Raw genomic sequence first — 25,780 nt, 5'->3', positions numbered from 1 at the left:
AATACAAGCTCATGGACAGAGCGCGCCATCTGCCGAACGTTACGAACACTACAAGACCGCTTTCCGAACTGGTTGTGCTGATCTACAGCACAGAGTTTGGCCGAAATTGGAGTACAATAGCGCTTACCTGCCGCTTACAGATTCGACTAAGTGTTACGTGCGTCTTTCGTAATGTGTGGTTACGTAAGGCAACACATAATTATTGTAAGCAACGCTCGCTAGCATACTGCGCAGCAGTTCCTGCAGGGCACAGACGGTACCAGATCGTTCTAGAAATTTCTGAGAGAAACGAACCAATAGGAGCCCTGCTCTCGCTGCGGCAGCCGGGCGCTCTGCTCTGATTGGTCAGAGCCTCTGAAGGGCGGCTTGGATTTTTCCAGAAGGCGCGGGAAGGGTATAAATGTTGCTGTGCGCGCTGCACTGCGGTAAACAACCCGGACCTGCAAGTTGGAGCGGCGTGGGAGCGACGTGGCTGGCATGGTATGGAAGCTCGGAGCATCCGCAGCAGGGCTTGGTCCTCGAATGGAGCTGGCTGCAATGCAGCGCGAAGACTGGCATTTGAGCGGGCGGGAATCGATGATGCAAGGCGTAACGTAACTGCTGTCCAACGGAATTGAATCTGCTTGGTATTCGACGTGTGCTGCGCAGTACGCTACTGGGTCAGCGCGTTATCGGCAGGTAAGAAATATACGCTTGCCGAAGTCTGCCCCGCAGGCCGGGTGCAGATGTTTCGCTAATGCTATATAACCTTATTAAAAGGAGCATTAGCTCTCTAGGTTGTCTGCGCTGTTGAAACTCTTCTGGGCGTCATGCTGGTGTAGCTAAGTCTTGCAGGTGGTGGGTGAGCTTATTTGCAGGGAATTGGAAGTTATCGTATAGATGCTGTGAGAAGTCAGTAATTAAGACGGAATTGAACAATTATGGCGCTAGAGTACATACAACAAGGTGAGAAATTGGTAAACGCGTGTCGCGGTGTGGGTGTTTCGTCGACTACGCAGTAAGCCCATCATTAGTGCGCAATAGTTTATAATGCGCAACTCCTTCGGGCTCACGTCTGGAACCGCAGTCACCGCCGCCACATTGTTAACTGCTTTAGCAAGGAGCGTCAAAACAGACTGCGGACAGAACGCGTTTTTTTTTTTTTGCACTCAGGCAGTAGCCAAGCTGAAAACTGTTGCTTGTATATAGGTAGTACCCAGGTTGCCAAGACTGAAGGCCATTGCAAGAAATGCAGTCTTCGATTGCAGCTGCTCTGCCCAGACGGCTGGACTTTTCAACAACCAGTAATTAGAAAGAGAAGTTGGCATGCTTCTTTTAGCTTTACATTCCGTAAACTTTCTTGCGTTTTGCTGGCAAATGCACTTTCCCAGCGTTTATATATTGTGTACTTGTTATGCCCCTGATACGACGGAAGTGACCCCGTCCGCCGTCGCTTGTACCAGATCTGCGTCCTTCTTTCTCTCCGTCTGCAGGAGGTGCTATGTAGGGCAAGTTCCTGGTGAGATGAGACTGCGTCAATTCCCAGCGCAACGACTACTGGACACCGAGACACAGATTGCGTTGCATCTTACGATATATAATTGAGCCACGCATGGGCGAAAAAGCACACTGTGATGAGAGGTAATGTAATAGTAGTGTGCGCAGTTTTGATCGTGCTTCGAAGGATTTAGTGGGGAGAGCAAGGTACAGGATCAATAGAATAATGCGCAGCAGTAACGGTTCACATTTCTTGAGGGCATAAGTGCCGAGCTTCGGTTACTAAGGGGTAGGTTTGGGTTATTCCTACAGCAGTGAATTCCTACTGCAGGGTGGAATAGGTATACTTCCCACTTTCAGTAAACTATCTTGTACGTTCAGCTGGCGAAGAAAGCCCGCTTGGTGTACTAAAATTTTCATATGAGTGGGAATTTCGTGGTGCTAATGATGTACCAAGTTTTTCGCCTCGCTTAAGAGTGGCAGTTCGTGCCAGCGTGGTAGTGAAAGTCGCGTAAAGTTTTCTGATATTACTTGGAAGCCATTTTGTGGAAAAAAAAATCTGCCACACTGAGTGTATTGAATTACAGTGCTAACTGTTGCACGCTTGGAACCTTGTGGTTAGAACTGGGAGTCTGCAGTGGTGAAAGGATGATTTGATTACGTGTAGGCAGTTAGTATGGCTGTGACAGCGTGCGTGAAGTAACAAGCGAATTTATTTACAGCATATTGCTAGCCGCACGCAGCAGGCTGTTTCAGGAGTTGCATCATTTTGTTCTGTTGAATAAAATACAACGTTCTGAAGAATTTGTTTTGGACAGGTGAATGAACCAGTCCCTGCGTTGTTTCGCCTTAATTAAGCACCTGGTGGTTTACCAATAAGCTGCAGTGTGCTTGTCCGTCAGAAAGTGTTTACGTCTGTGTACTGCTTATGTCCAATTCATTCCTGACGTGGTCAAGAAATGAAACAAAAGCCTTCACTGAAATCTCTAGGAAGTTCTGGGTCTCAGCGGGATATGCGGCAGGAAAATCACTTCAGCTCTCGTGAGATCAGCATATTGCCTTGAATAAATGACCTTCGCTAGTGCTATATCGCTTTATTAAATTATTAAATTTATTAATAAATATATTTATTAAATTTATTAATTATTATGGTGTCTACCACGGCGTTCAGTACGAGTGCAGTGTAAGGCTTATAGGAGCCTCTTGCCACGTGTCGCTGAGCTGAAGATTTAATCATTTGCATTGCGCCAACGCCAGAACCTTGACCGGCTCAAGCAAGACAAGCTGAACAGACGGTTGGAATTTGTGCCACATAGGACAAGAAAGGACGTGTTTAACCGAGGAAACCAAAAATTAAGCGTGTGCCTGCTGCTAGAAATGGCCTCAAAAAAAGAAACTGGCACATGCGCTTTATATTTAAATCATGGCACTTTGCACAATATAGGAAGCAAATGTTTCCTAAAGCGTGTATTCAAGATTTCGAATGCAGCAGTGGCTAATGACAAGCTTGGCACAATTAGCAAAAAAAAAAAAAAACACTCTAGTAACGAAGCATACATGTCGGCTGATGCAAAATGTGGGTCGATGGCAAGTAACGTCGTCTTATGCGCGTTAATGCAACTTGTACGGGGACGTAGCGTGTGGTGGCCTCGGGTTGACTTGCGGCCGCTATGGGTTTTCAGCAACCTTGCAGGCACTGGTCTGTATAATCTGTAAGTGAACGTGGTCTAGGAGGCAAATTTGAAAGTTTTTTCGGCAAAAACTAAAAATAACAAAAGGCAAGAGCCAAGGCATATAACACTCGGGCAAAAAACTATGAGTGCTCTTTCAAATGCAGAAATTAGTACCCGTACCCTAAAATCCACTTTCCTGTACGACCCGCTTTTTATGAAAGTGTTACAGCGTCCAAGCTCCTTTTGTCACTGTGTTTTGAGTTCGAGGTCCTTCTCTTGCAGCAGGATACATTGAATCGCATTCCGGAAGGTTCCCAATTACTTGTATGAATACTCTCAACAACTACAAAGGGGCATGCCTGGTGCGAGATTTAGATGAACCTCGGAAGGCGCTTTTCCTAGCATGTGCCGCGCTGAATTTTTTAGATGCTGTATCTATTTTGGTGCTCTGGTTTGAATTCGCCTTCTTTCAGTTGGAGCGCCAGCAGCAGATTTCTGAAGATTGCATCGCTTTATTGACTAATGCTGAATTTATCGGTGCACGATTTTGATAAACGTCCAAATAAACCTCAGACTTTATTTCCATGTCCTGCACGTAATTTGTTTGGGTACTTTTTGTTGTAATGAATTTGCTTTTTGGCACTGTTTTAGGTTTCAGTTTCTTCCGTATGAGCAGAAAAGAATGCGGCGTATTTCTGGAGATTTTCCAGAAATTTTCAAACTCTGAAACGAGTAACATGCAAATGATTGTAGCCTAATAAAGACCGAGTTGAGGCAACTGCTTTATCCTGCGTAGGATTCCTTCCTGTCTAGCCTTTGTTACCGCGAAGGGAATTCGGCATCGTATTCGGTGTCGTTTACTAATCAATCGACCTACGTTACACATCTGTGTGCATATATTCATGTGGCTCACAGATAGACATGCCTTGGTAGACTTCTTCGCTTTGCAACAATTTCGGAACCGTGATTCTCCTGTGTATTCGATATTGATTGTCGTTCAGTAAGGAAAAAAAAAAAGAAAATTTGCCTAAGGCCGTGTTTTATATAGGAGCTGGTAAATACTGCCGCTAGCCTGACAGCTGTCGCCGCCGGTCGACAAGTAGGTTCGCGGAGGTACATTTCTAAAATGTAGTCAGGAAATAGTGAATAGGTTAGCGTGTTGTAGCTGTCGCGGCGTCGAAACTCAAGTGCTTTATTTAGCAAAGATCAGGTTTTTTTTATACTAGTGCAGATTTTACTGCTGGGATTGGTTAACAAAATGCGAGTCATGTCCAACCAGCGACACATTTTTGTGCCTCGATAGCTGTAATGCCCCAAAAAGCAGCAAAAGTGAAAAGTAATTCGTTATAGAGTGAACAGAGGGCAGTGTGTTCACGAGGTACACCATGCCGCTAGGCAACCTAAATTGAGCGAATTAAGGCATAAGCACTAGCTTATAGTTTAATTGTGCTAGAAATGGTACATCAGCAGTTTATTGCAGGTAAATAACTTCACCAATTCACTATCCTACCTCGCTGAGGTCTTCAAGATAAAAAATCATGCATATCCATCTTTACACATGGTAAGGAATACGACCGCAGTTGTCCGCAGTTGCGTTCCCCTCAAAGTTGTGGTGCTACCTGTTCAAATTTCTCCTCCAGATTTAGTCGGCTTTCTTTCTTTCTTTTGGCATTTAAGCGCTTGTTGGAGAATACCTGTGCACATCAGGAATTTTATGTTTAAGACGGCAGTAGACACTGTTTCACTGTGTAATATCGAGCAAACTACCCAATATTGTTCTGAGAGGCCATATACCGCTTTAAGGGTACGACAGAACTGTTTGGGGCCCAGGCCTTACCTGTAAGCAAGCTCATTGCTCATAAATCTACTGTTCTTTTATCATTGACTGAATCTTTATCCATACTTCTCAGCTATCGAGCTGTCGATGCATCACCATTGTTCAGAAATTTCGCTGAATGTCTGTTCAGGTTGTCTACAATATACCCTTAAATCTACAGTTGGAACTGCGCTAGACGTGTCGTAGTGTGTAGTGGCGCTATATATGGAGCAAATAATCGAAGACTGCAATCGTATTCAGGCCTTAAATCCTTTGCTACTGCTCCGTGGATTTTAGGCACCTAACAATGGCGACAGGTTACGGTTGAGGATAAAAGAACCAACGTCATTAAACATTTCCAACGACGTTTCATCTAATCTCGCTCTTTGAAAGTCACTCGGACGACTTAAGCACCTTGCCTCTACGGGGTGCTGCACCTTTAGCGAGTATTCTCAACGTGGTGCGCAGTTGCTGGTTCTTGACGAACGCTGTTAGAAAGTGTTTAAAAATGCTTAAATGGAAAAATATTTCGTCGTTGCTCTTCTTCACGTGCAGATTCGAAAGGAAGCGCAGCTGCAAAAGCATTATCGTTCTATTTGTATATTACCCCCTGCATATCGTTTGTTCTCCGATACTTTCGTTAATTCTCTGCTATTCCGTTTTCCCCTCCTAGTTTCTAACTCCATCAAAAATGTCGTTCATGGAGATTCAATATTTGCAAGTGCTGCGACTGGGTATCTGGTTAGTGTAATATTTATTGACCCATGCGAGTGTCATTCTGTTTTTGTCAATAGAAGCATTTGCATTATGCTGGTGGAATCCACGTCGTTTAATGTTGTGTGTGCACTGCTGTACGTGCTTCAAGTAAACAACAACAATTACTGGAGGATTTTAGAAGATGATTTGAATGTTCGAGTCCGCTTAATCGTCATGAGAAACATTGAAAAAGAAAACAATATCACAGTTCAGAATTCTGTATTTAGGTGGTAAGAGAACATTAATTGGAAAGAAGTGCACCATCTCACCGCGAGTTGAGCACACCAATTTATTGGAGGTGTCGCACGCACCGGACGCAGCATCACGCGCCTCTTCCATTTCATTCGCTTTTGGCGGCTCGTGTCTGGTCCACGGATTCTTTAGCTGGACCCTTTACTTCGTCCACCACGGCTGCCGCCGTCGCTTGCTGCTCTTGTGAGGCGGGGGGCTTCAAGCCGCCTTTCTGGCCCTTCGTTTGTTCTTCGGCAGCGGGTCGTGTCTGTGACTCGGGCTGCGTGCAGGCAACTCCCGGATCAACTATTGGCGCAGGCGTGATCTTCGAGTCGGTTTCGCTCGAAAGTGCGGGTACAGGAGACCCCGTCTTTGAAAATGCAACGTCGAAGGGCTCCGACGGGGCCGGCGACGAACTCTTGGCTTGCACCGCTTCTAGTAATTGCGGATCAATGAACGGAGCATCGACGGGGCCACCAGCTTCTTCAGTTGCTGTCAGAAACGAAGAAATTGTGAGAAATGAAAAATATCGTTATCAAAGATATGAAAGCCCCAGCGTTTCACAAGACAAACTAGCGTTGCTGAACAGGAGTAATTGTAAAGACACTTCTGAAACGCGTTACAATTTCTCAAGTATTAATTTGCTAGGCAGAAAGAGTATGATAAAAACGTCTTAGTGACTCGTCAAGATGAGAAAAGTGCTGCTAGTCGAATGCTGCCTTTAAGGTTAAGTGCATGTACGCATCATAAATATATACGTTATTAAAGACACCTCGCCCTTCCCATAACTTTCCCGTTTAAGCACGTGTGTTTTACACAGCAGACAAGTCTTTCTTGATGTGAAAGTTGTGATGAGTGCAGGTAGCAAGTAATACCTTTGGCCGATTCTTATTGCGACCAATGCTACTTTTCTATTATTAGTGCCGAGAACTGTTTTGAGATAAGCGATGTCGATTTGACGATTGACGATCCTGTACAACGGCGTGAAGGGTTCAGTGTGTAAACTGATGTAGTAGTGGGTATAGTTTATTAGGGTTTTCACGATCTAAAACTTTGCTGTTTGCAACTGTGTCAAATACACCGCCTTGTTAAGGTATTGTGAAGTTTTCTTGTTGTCTTTGTTGAAGGTGCTGCTAAGAATGGTCGAAACCCCCGAACGAATTCCACATAACTTCGCCACTCTGAGCGGTGTGCTATGTCGCAAGGGGCAAATGTAGTTTCCTTAGCAGTTAACTGCCACCTATGCTACTTGAAGATAGCATCGGTCATACGATGCAACGGAATTGGGCGCTGCAAGCTGCACCTTGAGCCAGAATTTTTTGTTCCATCACTGCAACCTGAAATTGCTTTCCTACGGCTCATGCTCGATTCCGAGCTGGAAATACTAGGCTGCTCATTCCTGCTTAAATAAATCGTTGTGTCGAAGGCATTTCTCTGAAGTTTGTTACAGTAACCCAGTAACTACAGTCATCCTCTATTGGGTGATAGCTAAGGCAGCCATTCAATAGCGTCATCGAAATTGTCAGTAGTACAGCGAATGAGACTCATATTCGTTCGCCCGCCAGCCTCCACATTTTGGCACAGTCTGTCCTGGACGCAGCAATGGAGTGGCATAGCTGCTCATGCGCTATACTCACTAATCTGATCCCTGGTCGGTATCACGGGTACGCTGCCGCGTATGCTAACGTTGCTGGCCGTGTCCATCGTCGAACTGATGCGCACGGGCCTGTATCCTGTGCCGGCGACGTAGGTCAAGCTAACGGCTTCCTCCATAGGTTGCGTAGTTTTTCTTCGGCCCAGCGCGACCATGCGTTCCCGATCGTAGTCGACCTGCGTTTTGCATTTAGGTCGATTAGCGTCAATCGACAGGCATTTCAGAGATGTCTGTATCCAAAGCATATTCAGGATTCCCTCTTTCTTTGTATGCCTTGTTTCCGTCTAATCTCAACTGTTTCAGGTTCGTTTTGTGAACACGGATATGCCATATATCCGCGATTATCGCATGGTTGCTGATGCAGACTCTCAATTGACCAATGTGTTGTTCCTCAATCGCCCTGAAGGCAGTCTAAATTTCATGCGAATAACTAATTGCATTAAGCGCGGCTTCACCAGGACACAACTATCGAAAATGTTTTTATTAATTGAGCCGGAGGATCAGCGAAGTACAACTTTTAAAAAGCTGAATGGTCGCAGCGACATCAAGATACGTATTTACTGCAATTTATTTTGTATGCATAAATTTGTTTACATTTCATTTCTAGAGCTATTATTCACCAGTGTTCTCTTTATGCTGGAAATAGCTGCACGGCATGCGTATACGTGTTAATTCATGATCTGAACGCTGTCGCACTCCGTCACGTCCACATTGTGCTCTCATCAACCCAAAAATCCCCTGTTTAGGTCACTGTATATAGACTGTCCAGAATATCAGCAAGCGCCTTTTTCTTTTTTTCTTTCGCGCTATGCTTGCTTGTTCGCAGCGGTGTAGCCTCTAGTTGCTCTTAAAGTCATTGTCTAAAGCAAAGCCGTAACTCCATGGTGACATCACGATTATATATCCGTATGTGTTCTGATTCTCATCGGCACTAATCGACTTCCATCACATTCCGTCTGCTTCATTCACATTGAAGGTACTTCCATTGTTATTTGTTTACAACGGTGGTATAAATCACTTCAATTAGTATTCACTTGTGAGACATTATGACAGTTAAACTGTTTCGTTCTAACTGCGCAATTTATTTTAGACTGCGCTAATATTGCTTTCAATAACATCTGCAACCCACAATGTCAGACGGCTGCTCATGAAACGTACTTCACTTTTGACCAAGAACATCTCTCGCTTCCTTGGGGGCAGCAGCTTCTTGACGACGCTGTTATATATAGGGTGAATCACCCTTGGATTCACTTTATATGGTTCACTGGGACCTGGAAAATACACAAAGGCAGCATTACGTTTATCGCAAAAGTTTGCCTAGTCATGCTAATATTTGCTTTAACAGCTGACGTCATTTGCACAAATCGACTGTATCGGTAAACCTGTACATTTTTACCGAAACCGCACAGTAGGAGCATTAATTTCATTACTGGCAGCGCGGTCCTCCTATGCTTTGACAACGAGAACTATTCTTTAGGCAATCGATCAAATACTCGCTTCTATATGCAGGAAAGGATTACCCACTAGAACCGCTGCGCTGAAAAATTATCTGTAGTCTTCTTTTGGTCGTAGAATTTCTCTGCACGAAGATCACAGCAACGAGCGCTTCGAAATGCCCATTACGTCCCCTAAGGCGATATTTTTTTTAGGGGGGGGGGGGGGGGGGGGGGGCTGAAGTGGACGCATTATGCATGCAAGGCCTTGCAGATTCTGTGGACTCCTGATATTTGTTTATAGAGCCACCGAATATTATTAAATTCCAGCTTCTCTGAAGTATAACTACAGATGATTTGAGTGTCTAGATTATGTGCATGTGTCATTTTAAGCACACGATAAAAACATCAATATAATATTATAGCTAAATCAGATTCAGAGTGTGTTTGAGAGAAATAAAGAGTACTGCGCTGCTCTATATCTCTCAATGTAGAATGTGGAGGTTTAAGATTCCCCCGCCTCGTATTGTAGACTCTGAGAGTATGGCATACTTTAAATCGGATCCTCTCGAAAGCGCTGTCAGTGATATGTTCAAGCAAAATTCTATGGCTGACGTGCTAATCAAATGAATCAAGAGATTTCAAAACAAAGAGCAAAGTTATAAAAATTAGTGTCTACTTCATGCCAGGAGGTTCAACACATAGTGAAATAAATGAAAGAAATTTGGTGCTATTTTTCAACTTAAATGTTGTGAACTTGGGATACAGTTCTGTGACATGTTTTAACCGATGTTAAGTATTCTGGTTTGGTTTATTGGGGTTTAACGTCCCAAAGCGACTCAGGCTATGAGGGACGCCGTAGGGAAGGGCTCCGGAAATTTCGACCACCTGGGGTTCTTTAACGTGCACTGACATCGCACAGTACACGGGCCTCTGGAATTTCGCCTTCATCGAAATTCGGCCGCCGGGGCCGGGATCGAACCCGCGTCTTTCGGGCCAGCAGCCGAGCGCCGTAACCACTGAGCCACCGCGGCGGGGCTTAAGTATTCTGTGGTGCTCTCTGTTTCCATAAGCAGCCCAGCAAGGTGATAAAATTTACTGATGTGTGTGAACGGAAGTTAAAACTTTTAGTGCAAGTACAGTAACTGGGTTGGTTGCGACATAGCCACCTCTGACCGCATTTGACTCATCCTTGTTTGCTCATATCTAAGATCACTAGCCTGAAATACTGCACACGGAGACGTATTATTGGTAATATATTTCCGTTGTTGCCATCAGGCAGAGCACATCGAGACTGTCAGCTTTCGTTTTTTGTCGCTCTGGAATCCCCCTTTTCCGTATAGAGAATGAATTTAAATTCAGCATGGCTGTCATGAAAACACAGCTGCATTCGTCGACATTCATTTTAAACGCCACTCTTGATCGCATCCTTATCAATTCTTCGTTTTAGTTCATTAATTGGTGGTGTAGATCGATAGAACATTGTCGCCCTTTAGTAAAAGTCAAGACCTCGCGAGATCATTTTATTTCACGTAGTAAGATAGCCTTTAGGCCGAGAAACAAGCTATCCACTCACCTGTGAGTAAGCTAACGATGATTCCAACAATGACGACTATCGTGCTTGCAATCATGCTGTACCAGACATAAGATATCCTGAAGACGTACAATATGCCGGCGCTGGAATAGAATGACGGAGAATACGTCAGTTGCGCATTTAATGTCTTGTTGCTAGTCACGAGGCTTTGGTCGCTAAGTGGTTGTAAGTGGCCCACAAGCATAAATTGTGTACGTCTCCCCCTTGTAATGTCGGTGCACGTCTGCATAAATTGGCCATCTCTACGCGTGAACAACTAAATGTAGACATTGCGGACAGGGCATGCACACGTTGCGTAATTCGCTGTGAGGCATGCCGAGGCAGCTTTACTTGGCGACGTCCGGGTCGAGTGTGGCGGGGAACGTCACGTTTCCGGGCTGCTGGTTTGTCACGTTGATGTACTCCTGCAGGCAACCCATCACCGAGAGCCTGGCCTTTCGTGTGGCTGGCTTGAAATAAAAGGCTCCGATGCCGATGCACATGGTCACGGTCAGAGACGTCAGTATGCCTATGGCGGCGCCCTGCATTTGCAGCCGGGTCGAGTTACGAGTTGCCTTTTTTGTCTGAGTAGCTGTTATCAGGCACAAAATTAAGGAGGTGAATTTTAAAATAGTTAAATCAGTTTAAAATTTCTGACGTATAATTTAATAATCTATTTTAGCTACTTCTTAGCAGCAAAACTGATGATCACGGTGGATGGCCATATTCCTGAAACAATATTGCCCATTTCCTGAGATATTCTTAATCACCGTAAATATGCTTTCATGGAGCAGCCTTCCCCTGAGTCCCTGCGTGGTGCCGAAATTTTCACGATTATGAACGTATTGGCTTTTCAAGGTGGCAATGAGTTATTTAACTGGGTATGGTCAAGCGAATCTTTGCCTTCAGATTCGACTTTTTGTAGACAAGGCAGGCCGAATGAAATTCTCTCAGGTCTCTCTCTCTCAGAGATCATCGCTGAATATTCACTTCGAAAGCATTCTTGGCTGCTAACACCTGTGTTTGTGGGAAAATTAATCGACATCGGCAGATATTCATGACCTGAACTGTCAAGAGGCTATTCAGTATAGGTACCGTTGTCGCTCCGTGCTAAGTGCTTCAGGTGCATTAGTTACTCGGCACCGTGTGCCTCTCCACAATATTCGCTTCCTTTTGTCGACTATATTTCATTAAGCCTTAACGCCTTGGCATACACTGGGCTCTAGTCACGAGGGCGTTAGAACGCTGAAAACAAGCCATCAGAGTGTATCCGCAGTTAATGGAGCAGCAGGAAAATCAAGTCCGCTAAATAAAAGTAATCGGACTCACAGTGCTGTTAGCGAAGGGGAAGAATATGCCGAGTGTGAAAACTCCAAGCAGGGGACCTCCTACGATGCCAAAAATAGACAAAGCGGCCTGAAAGAAAAGAGTACAGAAGCGTCAACTACCATTCAGGACTCCTAGAATAACTTGCGTGATTTATCGTTTGGCACCACACCTCGAGGCTAAATTCTTGACATTGTACTTCAACATCTGGTGCTTTGGGTGCTCACCTGCAAAACGTTTCCCATTTTTTCTGCAGCGTAGACTAGCGCAATGGCGACGCACCCGAATGACAGGGCTGTAACAGGAGAAGGTAGAAAAAAAAGAGCAAAATTTAGCTCGTGCTGCAGTGAGTCCCGCGCATTCTCGCAGGTGCATTTATTTCCCCTCTAATTTAAGGTAGCGCTTGGGGAAGTCATGTTTTTAATACGACTGAGGGCGGACTTTCTTTAACCTCGACAGTGCATGAAAGATAAAATTTCAATTGCAATAAATAGCGTGTGCTGCAAGTGGGCACCAAAACCATGCAGAAATTCACTGTGTGATCTTTTCTAGCATACGGTACAATGTACCGAAGCCTGTAGTTAATAGTTTTGCTGTTTGTATACTCTAAAGCACTTCGTTAACAGATCAGCCCATGCCCAATTGGTGAACCTTTTACGAGTATATGCGCTTGTTGGATCCGCCAATCCACGTGAAAGCCTTATTGACTGCTTTTTAGGAGATATCGTATGTCAGTATGGTGTATATAATGGGCTGTACGTATAAGAACTGCAGCATGATAGAGTAATTAAATATTATGTGTTAGGCTCCTACCGAGCAACTGTGTCAGGTTGGTGGCAGAACGCTCACTCATGTCTTCGACGATGTAACGCTTAACAACGTCTTCCATTGCAACGGCGGCAAGCGAGTTGACTCCTGAAGAGACGGTGCTGTGGACAAAAAAAAAAAAAAAGGAACGACCATGAGCTACAAATCACCTCCGATGTGGTAGGTCTGTTAACAACACTTTGCCATGGCCTCATCGGTGCTCCAGACTTCATTGGTAGCTAAGTTGTACCTACTAGCGAGGCCTTTGGCGACTATTTAATACAGAGAATTTCGTTTAACTCTACACGTGCGAAGTGTGTGGACAAAACAGAATATACCGGAATAGATATTACAGGTAAAATCCATGCGCTTTATATGAACGGATCACTTCGGTTTTGAACTGCTGCTTACTCATATTCATGCCGGTCAAGACTTATAGGCAGTTTCTACGTCTAAATATTTATTTTTAGTTCGACAGCGAGGAATTGCACCCGAAACGATCAAAATCGCCTGATAGAGTTAGCAGCACTACAAGAACGTGAGCACCAAAACTTGTTCGAATAACGTATGTACAGCCTTCCATAGTTGGGAGGTGTTTTTTTTTATCTCAGTATTTGCAGTCGCTCTGAGATTGAAGCGGACGTTTCCTATGTTTTTCATGCTATACTTTAATCTCTTGGCTCGATGTATAGGTGCAATGACGTGTTAAACTCCACATATATATTTAGCTTTAAGTTCATCGTAATTAAAAATTGTGCACAGTCAAATTGACAGAAATCAATGCCTCCTAACTTAATGTATTACATTAGTGCGTCCGGCTGCATCAGTGGTCATGAATTTCAGGCGAACAATGTTGATAACAACAGATTACTGGTGGCCTAAAAATTGTTAGCGGAATCACCATATAAAATGAATAAGCCCAAAGCAAAAAAGACTAGGGCGCCTTATGTGGATAAAGCTTGGCGTTATACACGGTGACACGACAAACTAGCTGATATTTGCTAAGCTTGAAGCGGGATCTTTAAAATGGTCATTGCAATTGTGAAGTATGTTCAGGTGCCTGAGTGTGGTTGTCATGGGCTTCAAGGCAGCGCTAACGGGCGACACGCGCAAACTACTCATACGCCGCAAAGGACTCCACGTCTTTGAAAGGAAAGTGCCTGCGTACTCATGTAATTCTGCCTCAAGCATCAGGGTCGCGTCAATTCTTTTGCAGCTTAGTATTTTGATTAATGCTATGGAGACCTAGAGGACGTGTCGTTAATTACGACCTCACCTCAGCGCTCCGCTGAAGATGCCCGAGACGAAAAGACCAGGGAGACCCTTGTATCCTCCCAAGACATCCATGACGTAGAGTGGCAGGAGCTGCCCGTAAAACGACATGTCATGTTCATCACACGATCCAACGTTAGCCTAGAACATTATCCTGAGATAAACTGGTGTAACTGTGTAATCTGTCGTCTTGTTAGCAAATTTATTGTCATTGATTGGGTGTTTTTGTCCACTTAAAAGAGTGGATAACTTTTTTTTTCTCTTACGAGCATTGCAAACAGCATTATCAGCCTTTTGATATTTGTTCTGTGTAGCTTATAAATACCTTGGTATTGTTTTAATGAATAAGCCACGCGTTTAACCTGTCAATAGGTTTGCTAGTTAATGACGATTCGCTTCATCTGTTATTGCAAGCTAAGCTGGCATGTGCTGTTTACAGCCGACGAGTATGGAACAAACGCTCCAGAATACTCAAATTATTCAAACGCGTGGTACATGCCGTTCCTGGATTTTAAGCTTTATATAGTAACCGGCAAACTTATTCAGTGATCATGATTTTGAGTATGTACCTATGACTGAAACTTGCGGCACTAGTTTATGGATGAAATGTCTTTTTAACAAGTTGCATCATATTTTAGCACATGAAAATGCACTTGTAACCTCGTTGCTTCGTGTCATCTAAATAGACCGCGCAGCACTGCAGGAACAGTTAGCCGGCTATGACGCGCACTTCCTCAAATCATGTCTGCCATCTATAATCCTTTAGAGCGCACACAGTGCATAAACGACAGCTATTGATTGTGATGTGAATCAGTCACTCTATCAGTAAGTATAACCTTGCGCAGTCTGTCCATGCTCTATAGCCCCTTTTGCCCGATTTTAGGTATCGACGGCACATACATTCGACCTCCGTCATAGCACTTCAGCAAGAGACTTCGTCGACATGCTCCAGATATTGATGTGATGGGCATGAAACATTCCACCGGAGGCTAATACGAGCTATGGCAATAGCTCATGCATGTATTCCGAGATCTTCTGAGCGGTGAGTTCCGTCCCATAAGTTTCGCTTCAAGGCGTGTAGCCATGTGATAGTTGCCGTTTACTTTGGTATCATGCTTAAGGCTGCCAACATATGTTCAGGAATATTAAGTGTGCGCGTAATTAATCCCACTGTTACGAACCTGGTCTGGAGCCGTGACCTTTTTGGTCATGATGGGGTCGCAGTCGTAGTAGTGGGCGTACATGACAAGGCCCGCCATGGCGCAAATGAGCATCAGGAATGACAGGCCTGGTAGGTTTATCCAAAGGGCTCTGCGCATGGGTAGACAGACATTATTAAGAAGCCGCAAAGAACAAAGTGTTAAAAAACCATTAAGGTGCATATTCATATCTGAAGACAAAGTTGTTTTCAACGTCGTCCGGGTAAAGGCAAGCAAAAAACGATGTCAAAGTTGTCTTACTTCACTAAGAGCCTCGGGACATTGCTTTTCGGAAAGCACGTTTATGCCGTGACCTTCACTGAGTTGCGGATGAGGGACGCCGAGCTGATGACTTCACAGGAAAAGAGAAGCTCTTGCCTATAGGCCGGGCTTAAAATATGCCGACTTGAATGACGACTTTAAAATTGCCATTGCTGAATGACCGGCTGAAATGCAGAGCATGTGTTGATTTGGAGATTTAAAATATAAAGGATGTTGCATAAATTTCGAGCTCATGCAATGCACACCACCGTATGTACTAAACGTCGCCGGCTATGTCTGTGGGCAACACAAATTACGCTCACTTGATGTATTACCTGAGGAAAATATAAATTGCAGAGCACACTTTAAATCAACACAAAGACACTGACGAACACAACTTTCACTGCTGTAACACTGCATACCACTGCTTGGAGTCTTACTGAATTTTACATTGAAGTCAGAAAAAAAATGAAGCGAACCAGATTTCTTGCGTCATAAACCAGCGAACTGTGATGTGACAATGCTTCATACCTTGCACTACTAGGCTGTCGTAAGTTCGCGTTCATAAGAGCTTATTGGGACAGCTGTGTGTGTACATGTATGTGTATTATGCGTGTGAATAAAGGGAAGAAAATATGTGCACAAAAACTTTGTGCGAAAAACTAAACTTCAGTACTAGGCATACTTGCGAATCGCTGGTTCAACCTTGGCCGCTATTAACGTAGTATGCGTGCATGGTGATGGTGAGAGCGTTTACACAGCCATAGCTTTCTGTCGCGCAGTGAAGCTTGCATCGGCATCTACGACTTCTTCGCTTCCTCGCAGAAAGAACAGCGCCATTTATTCTTGCTTGCCAGGATAAGCTGACCCGATGCAATGCCTAGTTACTGTATTATACTTTTTTCTATGCGCGATCCTGTTTTCATCGAATAAGCAGCGAATACGATGCAAAGAAGCCACAGCTTGTGTAGTTGCCTTGAACGTTGCTTTCATTCGTGTCCAGCACTTTACCATAGCATGTGCGTTTGTGATGTCAACATTCGAGGATATTTCATATTGGAGTACTGTCCTCAGCACAAAAAAAAACCCCGCTCCTTGCAGTAATTAATGTAACGTAACTATTGAAACAAAAATGTAACGCTACAATGAAGAGACGGCGAAAAACTGACCGTATGCGAGTTGTACACATCCTCGTCGATGGTGAGCTGTATGCATAGTCAATAATCATGACACTAATAGCTATAAAAAGACTATGTTACGACTTGTTCTGCTTTAGTTTGTCTTTTTGATCTCGCAGTGAGCATACCAGATTGAAGGCACAGCGAAGTTCTGTACTGGCTAGAACTACAAAGCATATCACTCTTGCCCGGTGCAGCGGTAAACAGAGCAGCAAGCTGTTCGAGGAGAAAAAGCGCGAAAAAACAAGAATAATTATGATGTGGGGTTCGCACTAAAACCGTGTAGTGACATTTTATTAGTTCAAAACGTCCGTGCTGTTCATGTTGGTAGTTTGCCTTTGCCTCTATACTGTTGTGTAACATTTCATTGCACATAATAAATTGGTACAGGGTACCAACATATAAATATATTCTTAAAAAGAATGCAGTCCGTCTAACATCACAAACAGCAACAGAACGTTCAAGCAGGCGGTACCTTCGTCAGCATAATGCGCACAGATTCAGAAAAGATGGTATGGTTTAGTTTACTGGTTTAACGTCCCAAAGCGAAGGCTTCGGATATTTTCTACCACCTGGGGTTCGTTAACATACACTGACATAAAATCAGCGCGGCCTAGCTAGGCAGGAGCAACCCATCTTCCGTAACCACGGGCATCATGAAGCTCAAGTAATGTGCTCAGATAATGTTTTAGAAAACAAATTGTTATCGATGAAAATACGGGAGTGACCAGCACCGCAATATCCAAGATGGATCAGACAGGAACAACCCATCTTCCCTAACATGAACACCATGCAGTTTGGCAACGGGCTGAATTGAAGCTTTAGAAAAGGGATATTAGTATCGAGGTAAACCACGCAACAGGAATCCAATTTCGAGAAATAGCAACCACAATCGAATTAATGAAGTCATGCAGCCTAGAGGAGCCCCACTTCGGTATCCACAGGTGTCATGCAGCTTTATGCAACGCGCTCAGGCAAACTTATTGAACAGCGAAATTGACATCGACGAAAGAAATTCATTTTGAAAAAAGGTAACCAGAATCGAACTCATCAACATGGACAAGCAGAAGCTGCCTGTCTTCCGCTACTACAGGCACCATGGAGTTTACGTAACGTGCTCAGATTAACTTTTACAAAGAGAAACTAACATCGAGATGAACACACAAGAGGAATTTATTTTCCGGAGAGAATAGCCGGCTACAACCATCAAAGACGAACCAATCTGGAGCAGCCCTCCTGAGGATGCAGTTTTGTCCTCTGCTCTGGCAAAGCTTTAGAAAAAGGAAACTAGTATCGACATGAATCACGCAGCAGTAATCTGAATTCAGAAAAGCATAGCCAGAAAAGGACCATCGAAAACTTACTAGTCTGGAGCAACCACTCTTCGTCAACTACAGGCGCCATGAAGTTTGGTGTAAGGTGCAAAGATGAAGTTTTAAAAAGAGAAACTGGAATCGAGGAAAACGTAACCAGCATCGAACAATCGAAGAAAATCAGGCACGAACAGTCCATCTTCCGCTACCACGTACTCCAGAAATTAAAATCGGGATAATCACGCAAGAGGAATATATTTCAGAAAAAGGTAACTACAATAGAGGCAGCGAAGACCAACCAGGCTGGAGCAGCTCCACTTTCTCAACCAAGACACCACGCAGTTTTTTGTTGTATGTTAAGTAGAGGTGAACACACAAACAATTCATTAAAAAAATAACCAGCACCGAAATATCGATGCTGAACAAGGCAACACCAGTCTATCTTCCGCAACCATGGCCACCGTGGATTTTACGTACTGGGTGTTTGACAAAAGAAACTGGCATCATGATGAAGACAGGAGAATCCATCTTCAGAAAAGAACACCCAGCATCGAGCCATCGAAGACGAACCAGTTAAGAGCCGCTTTTCAGTAACAATGAACACATGCAAATTTGTAATGTGCTCAGGGAATGCTTCAGAAAAAAGAAGCTAGTATCGAGAAAAACCGCGCTGCAGGAATCCAGCTTCAGAAAAGATAACCACACTAGTATCTTCGAAGACCTTCTAGGCTTGAGCACTCCTTCTTCGGCAAACATAGCACCGTGCAGTTCTCTGCAATATGCTGAGATAAATTTCTAAGCGAGGTGAACAGACAAGGGCAATTCATGTTGAAATGAACCCACAAGATGAATTCATTTTCAGAAAAGAATAATGAACATTGAACCAGGCATTAGCAGGTCCTTTTCAGTAACAATGAGCACCGTGAAGCTTTGTAATGTTATAAGGGAAGACTTCAGAAAAGGGAAAATAGTATCTAGATGAACCACACTGCAGGAATCCAGTTTCAAAAAAGAACCATCGAAGACCTAGCCTTGAACAGACCTTCTTTGGTAACCACAGGCGCCGTGCAGTTTTCTGTAGTGTCCTCAGAAAGATGTTCAGATAAGACGAACACACAGGAGAAAGTCATTTTCAAAAAATGTCAACCAGCATCTAAAGATCGAAGAACTAGGTAGCAGCAGTCCATTTTCTGCAGCCACGAGCATCGTGGATTTTAACGAATGGTTCAGATAAAGTTTTAGAAAAAAAAACGCATCGCGATGGACAGACAGACAGGAGGAATTCACTGTCAAAATAAAAAGAAAAACCACCGTCGAATCATCGACGAGATACTCGACAACCGCAGCCCATCGTGCGTAATGGTGGACACATTGTAGGTCTATGAAACCGGCCCAGGGAATGCTAGAAAAGGGCAACTAGTACTGAGATGAACCACGCAGGACGAATCCAGAAAAAAAGTTGCAATCGAGCTGTCGAAGACCAACTAGGCTACAGCAGCTATTCTTCGGTAACTACAAGCACCTTGCTGTTTTATGCTGCGCTGAGATGACGAGATGAAAAAACAGGAATAAGTGATCAAAGAAACAGCAATCAACCATTGAAGAGGAACCAGGGAACAAGAGTTCATCTTCCCAACCACGGATTCTGTGCAGTTTTAAGTAATGGACACAGATAAAATTTTGGGATAGGAACTGGCATGGAGATGAATACACAGGATGAATACATATTCAGAAAAGAGTAACCAGCATTGAAGCATCGCCGATAAACCAGGCAGGAGCAGGCCCTTTCCAGTAGCAATGAGCGCCATGAAGTTTTGGAGTGTTCTTAGGGAAACCTCAGAAAAGAGTAACTAGTATCGTGACCAACTATTCTTCACGAAAAGAGTTTCAGAAAAAAGCAACCACAATCGAACCAAGACCTTTTTGAACTGGAGCAGTCCCTCTACAGTAACCACAGACGCCATGCTGTATTATGTAACACGCTCAAATAAATATTTAGGCGACATAAGCACAGGATGAATTCATCTCTAGGAAAGGGCAACCAGAAGCAAACTTTCGAATATGAACCAAGCAGCAGCAGTCCACCTTCCCCAAACATGGGCACCGTGCACTTTAAATATTATCTTCAGATAACTAATTACGAGAGTAGCATAAAGATTAATGAATTATTTTCAGAAAAGAACAACCACCATCGACCATCGAAGATGAACCAAGTAGGAGCAGTCCACCTTCCCCAACAACGGGCACCGTGCAGTTTTAAGTAGTGTGTTGAGATAACTAATTAGGAGAGTAGCATGGAGATCAACATTCGAAATGAATTAATTTTAAAAAAGAACAACCAGCATCGGACCATTGAAGATGAACCAAGTAGGAGCAGTCCACCTTCCCCAACAACGGGCATACAGAATGAATTAATTTTAAGAAAAGAACAACCAACATCGGACCATCGAAGATGAACCAAGTAGGAGCAGTCCACCTTCCCCAAGGACGGGCATCGTGCAGTTTTAAGTAGTGTATTGAGATAACTAATTAGGAGAGTAGCATGGAGATCAACATACAGAATGAATTAATTTGAGAAAAGAACAACCAGCATCGGACCATCGAAGATGATTCAAGTAGGAGCAGTCCACCTTCCCCAACAACGGGCATCGTGAAGTTTTAAGTAGTGAGTTGAGATAACTAATTAGGAGAGCAGCATGGAGATCAACATACAGAAAGAATTAATTTGAGAAAAGAACAACCAGCATCGGACCATCGAAGATGATTCAAGTAGGAGCAGTCCACCTTCCCCAAGAACGGGCATCGTGCAGTTTTAAGTAGTGTATTGAGATAACTAATTAGGAGAGTAGCATGGAGATCAACATACAGAATGAATTAATTTGAGAAAAGAACAACCAGCATCGGACCATCGAAGATGATCCAAGTAAGAGCAGTCCACCTTCCCCAAGGACGGGCATCGTGCAGTTTTAAGTAGTGTATTGAGATAACTAATTAGGCGAGTAGCATGGAGATCAACATACAGAATGAATTAATTTGAGAAAAGAACAACCAACATCGGACCATCGAAGATAAACCAAGTAGGAGCAGTTCGCCTTCCCCAACAACGGGCATCGTGCAGTTTTAAGTAGTGTATTGAGATAACTAATTAGGGGAGTAGCATGGAGATCAACATACAGAATGAATTAATTTGAGAAAAGAACAACCAGCATCGGACCATCGAAGATGATCCAAGTAGGAGCAGTCCACCTTCCCCAAGGACGGGCATCGTGCAGTTTTAAGTAGTGTATTGAGATAACTAATTAGGAGAGTAGCATGGAGATCAACATACAGAATGAATTAATTTGAGAAAAGAACAACCAACATCGGACCATCGAAGATGATCCAAGTAGGAGCAGTCCACCTCTCCCAAGGACGGGCATCGTGCAGTTTTAAGTAGTGTATTGAGATAACTAATTAGGAGAGTAGCATGGGGATCAACATACAGAATGAATTAATTTGAGAAAAGAACAACCAACATCGGACCATCGAAGATGAACCAAGTAGGAGCAGTCCACCTTCCCCAAGGACGGGCATCGTGCAGTTTTAAGTAGTGTATTGAGATAACTAATTAGGAGAGTAGAATGGAGGTCAACATACAGAAAGAATTAATTTGAGAAAAGAACAACCAGCATCGGACCATCGAAGATGATCCTAGTAGGAGCAGTCCACCTTCCCCAAGAACGGGCATCGTGCAGTTTCAAGTAGTGAGTTGAGATAACTAATTAGGAGAGTTGCATGGAGATCAACATACGAAATGAATTAATTTTAAGAAAAGAACGACCAGCATCGGACCATCGAAGATGATCCATGTAAGAGCAGTCCACCTTCCCCAAGGACGGGCATCGTGCTGTTTTAAGTAGTGTATTGAGATAACTAATTAGGAGAGTAGAATGGAGGTCAACATACAGAATGAATTAATTTTAAGAAAAGAACAACCAGCATCGGACTATCGAAGATAAACCAAGTAGGAGCAGTCCACCTTCTCCAAGAACGGGCATCGTGCAGTTTTAAGTAGTGAGTTGAGATAACTAATTTGGAGAGTAGCATGGAGAACAACATACAGAATGAATTAATTTAAAAAAAAAGAACAACCAGCATCGGACCATCGAAGATGAACCAAGTAGGAGCAGTCCACCTTCCCCAACAATGGGCATCGTGAAGTTTTAAGTAGTGAGTTGAGATAACTAATTAGGAGAGTAGCATTGAGATCAACATGCAGAATGAATTAATTTGAGAAAAGAACAACCAGCATCGGACCATTGAAGATGATCCAAGTAGGAGCAGTCCACCTTCCCCAAGAACGGGCATCGTGCAGTTTCAAGTAGTGAGTTGAGATAACTAATTAGGTGAGTTGCATGGAGATCAACATACGAAATGAATTAATTTTAAGAAAAGAACAACCAGCATCGGACTATCGAAGATAAACCAAGTAGGAGCAGTTCGCCTTCCCCAACAACGGGCATCGTGCAGTTTTAAGTAGTGTATTGAGATAACTAATTAGGGGAGTAGCATGGAGATCAACATACAGAATGAATTAATTTTAAGAAAAGAGCAACCAGCATCGGACCATCGAGGATGATTCAAGTAGGAGCAGTCCACCTTCCCCAACACCAGGCAAGTGCAGTTTTAAGTAGTGAGTTGAGATAACTAATTAGGAAAGTAGCATGGAGAACAACGTACAGAATGAATTAATTTTAGAAAAGATCAAGCAGCATCGGACCATCGAAGATGGACCAAGTAGGAGCAGTCCACCTTCCCCAACAACGGGCATCGTGCAGTTTTAACTAGTGGGTTGAGATAACTAATTAGGAGTGTTGCAAGGAGATCAACACACAGAATGAATTAATTTGAAGAAAAGAACAACCAGCATCGAATCATCGAACATGAACCAAGAAGGAGCAGTCCACCTTCCCCAACCACGGGCACTGTGCAGTTTTAAGTAGTGTGTTCAGATCACTGATTAGGAGAGTAGCATGGATATCAACATACGAAATGAATTAATATTAAGAAAAGAATAACCAACATCTTATCCGCAACTTTCCACAACTACGCGCACCGTACGGTTTTGAGCAGTGTGTTCAGATATATAATTTGGAGAGTAGTATGAAATTTAACATACAAAATGAATTAATTTCGAGTAAAGGACAACCAGAATCAAACCATGGAATATGAACCAAGTAGAAGTCCACCTTCCCCAACCACGGGCACCGTGCAGTTTTCAGTAGTATGTTCAGATGACTAATTAAGACAGTAGCATGGAGATTAATTAATTTTAATAAAAGAACAACCTGCATCGAACCATCAAAGAAGCGCCAAGCAGGAGCGGGTATCGTATGCAGCTACAGGCGCCATGCAGACTTATGTAATGCGCTCGGATAGTTTCAGAAAAGAGCAATTGTCATCGATGAACGCACTGGAAGAATTCATTTTCAACAAAAGAGTAACCTGCATCAATCTAAGAACCGTGCAGGAGCAGGAACACCACGCAGTTTTGCAATCGCCTGGGGGAAAGCCTTAGAAGCGTGAAATTAGTATCGAAATGAACCATGCGAATGGAATCCAATTTCGGAAAAGAGCAACCACAGTGGAATTATATTAGTCCTAGTAGGCTGAGGCAGCTCCACTTCGGTAACCGCAGTGCCATTCAGTTTCATGTAACGTGCTCAGGCAAAGCTTTAGAAAAGGGAAATTGGCATCTATGAATATACAGGACGAATTGATTTTCAGAGAAGAGTAACCAGCATCGAACAATCAAGAAGGGAACATGCAGAGGCAGTACGTGTTCTGCAACCACAGGGACTACGGAGTTTTAAGTGATGTGCTCAGATTATATATTAGAGAATATCATTTGTCGTAGAGATGAATGCAAATTAGGAATTTATTTTAAGAAAAGAGTTTTCAGCATAGAACCTCTTAAGACTAACCAAGAACGACCAGCTCTTCTATAACAATGAGCAGCCTGTAGCGTTCTCCTGTACTCAGACAAAACTTTAGTATATCGAGGTGAACTTCGCATCACTATTCTAATTTTGATAAAAGTAACCCTAACCGAACCATCGAGGACCTACTAGGTGTGAAAAGCCCCTGTATGGTAGCCATTGGCGCCATGTAGTTTTATCAGTAATGGGTTCAGAAAAATTTTACAAAAAAGAAACTAGTGCCGAGATGAACCACAGGGGAGGAATTCGATATCTGTAAAGAGCAACCAGCACTGCACCATCGGAGACGAGCGATGCCTGAGCTGTCCATCTTACGCAACTACGGGCACCACAGTGTATAAGTAATAATAAGCTTAGTGATGTTCTAGAAAAGAAACTGAAATCGAGGTGAGCACACCGGAGGAACTTATTTTCAAAAAAGGGCAACTGGCATCGAACAGTTCAAGAGGCATCAGTCAGGAGCAGCCCCTCATACGGAACAGATGAACACAGTCAGAAAAGAGGAACCGCAATCGAACCATCCAAGACCTACTAGTTTGGAGTAGCCCTTCTTCGGTAACCACAGGTGCCATGCTGTTTTATGTAGTGTGCCCAGATAGACTTCAAGTCGAGACGAACACAGAGGAAAAAGTAACCAGCATAGAACCATCGATGATCGAGATGAAATAGAGAAACTACCAATGAGATTTTCCATGCATGAGGAATACATTTTCAGAAAAAACACCTTGTAACCATTGAAGCCGAACTTGGTGGGGACAGTCTCTCTTCGGTAACTACAGGCATCGTGCAGTTTTATGCAGTCTTTGTAGATAACGTTTTATAATGACAAACAACCACAGATATGATCCACGCAGGAGACCATTTTCAGAGAAGAGTAAACACCATGGAACCATCGAAGACGAACTAGCTAGGAACCTAGGAACAGCCCCTCTTCCGTAACTGAAAGCACTGCGCAGATTTAAGTAATGTGCTCAGATAATGTTCTGTAAACTGGCATCGAGATGAACTACGCCGAGTTATTCAATTTTGCAAAATAAATAACCTCTATTGAACCACTGAAGATGAACCAAACAGTAGCCCATCTTCCGCAGCCATGGGGACCATGCCGATTCAAATAATGTCCTGAGATGAAGTTTTAGAATAGAGAAAGTGGCGTTGAGATTAACCACGGAGTACACATCAGGATCTAAAATGCTCATTTACTGGATAAAAATTTCGTAGTATTAAAATACAATCCGAAATGCACGCAGTGATCCTAGAAGCACAGTTGTCAGGTTGATGCGGCAGCATAAAAAAAGTAAAGTCCGAGCTTCAAATACTATTAAAAAGACAACATAAAACTGCAGTCGCAGAAACCAGAACTGCTTATTAAGCAGTGAAACATTAAAAGAATAACTATTCGCCGAAAGTTGTCTCCTCGAACAGCGTATCCTCCCCTTCTCCATAAATTCAAACTTTTTCACCTGGGGGCACGCAACAATGATTGCGGAATAGTTTGGCCAGCAGTTTAGGACAACTGCACAATCACTGATGATCCTTCGGCTGCACTCAATCCATATCTCGCGGTACTGCTCCTGTCCGCATACCCTCCCTCCCCTTGGCACCTTGTGGACGGGCACCTGTTCTAGAGGAAAACGCCTGCCCCCTAGTTGCTAAGTCAAATTAAGACCTGCATCCTGGGAGTTAGAAAGGGTAGACTATTTTTTCGGCCTCTAGATGAATCTGATGGGTTGAGACAAAATTAACGATGCTGTACTGTACCGAATATCCCGAAAAAAAAAGGCCACTGCCGCCCTCCACACAGGCTTTCAGTGAGCACCTGAGTGAGCGAACG

At 43.5% G+C, this 25,780-nt stretch overlaps 2 protein-coding genes and 1 long non-coding RNA gene across 3 annotated transcripts in view; 1 reads left to right on the top strand and 2 right to left on the bottom strand.

Moving 5' to 3' along the window:
- Positions 1-176: 176 nt before the first annotated feature.
- On the top strand, positions 177-3,931 carry LOC149341589 (uncharacterized). The gene is made up of 3 exons (XR_016282941.1): positions 177-678; positions 1,473-1,620; positions 3,623-3,931. It is a non-coding gene; the product is annotated as an uncharacterized LOC149341589 (long non-coding RNA).
- A 2,130-nt stretch (positions 3,932-6,061) lies between these two features.
- LOC149341588 (uncharacterized) lies at positions 6,062-7,656 on the bottom strand. The gene is made up of 2 exons (XM_089546685.1): positions 7,590-7,656; positions 6,062-6,444 (listed from the first exon to the last, which is right to left on the bottom strand). Exons 1-2 carry the CDS (start codon positions 7,654-7,656, stop codon positions 6,062-6,064), a joined length of 450 nt encoding a protein of 149 aa, XP_089402811.1.
- A 3,303-nt stretch (positions 7,657-10,959) lies between these two features.
- Positions 10,960-25,780, bottom strand: part of LOC149341587 (sodium-coupled monocarboxylate transporter 1-like) — a 36,192-nt gene continuing 21,371 nt past the window's right edge. The window contains exons 5-10 of the mRNA XM_089546684.1: positions 15,199-15,328; positions 14,022-14,110; positions 12,752-12,867; positions 12,166-12,233; positions 11,942-12,028; positions 10,960-11,154 (exon numbers count right to left, since the gene is read on the bottom strand). Of these exons, the coding sequence (XP_089402810.1) occupies positions 10,960-11,154; positions 11,942-12,028; positions 12,166-12,233; positions 12,752-12,867; positions 14,022-14,110; positions 15,199-15,328 (685 nt within the window). The remainder of the gene's footprint in view (positions 11,155-11,941; positions 12,029-12,165; positions 12,234-12,751; positions 12,868-14,021; positions 14,111-15,198; positions 15,329-25,780) is intronic.

Source organism: Amblyomma mixtum, chromosome 5 (assembly GCF_055824585.1).
Source record: "Amblyomma mixtum isolate Tamu chromosome 5, ASM5582458v1, whole genome shotgun sequence".
NCBI lineage: Eukaryota > Metazoa > Arthropoda > Arachnida > Ixodida > Ixodidae > Amblyomma > Amblyomma mixtum.
The sequence above is the reverse complement of the archived record's forward strand: the minus strand, read 5'-3'. Positions and strand labels throughout refer to the sequence as shown.

Bases quoted from the DNA above. Each gene is read 5' to 3' on its own strand.
- LOC149341588 (XM_089546685.1), bottom strand. From the start codon at position 7,656: ATGGACACGGCCAGCAACGTTAGCATACGCGGCAGCGTACCCGTGATA. The intron at 6,445-7,589 runs GTGAGTATAGCG...CGTTTCTGACAG, and splicing joins ACCGACCAGGGATCAGATTA to CAACTGAAGAAGCTGGTGGC.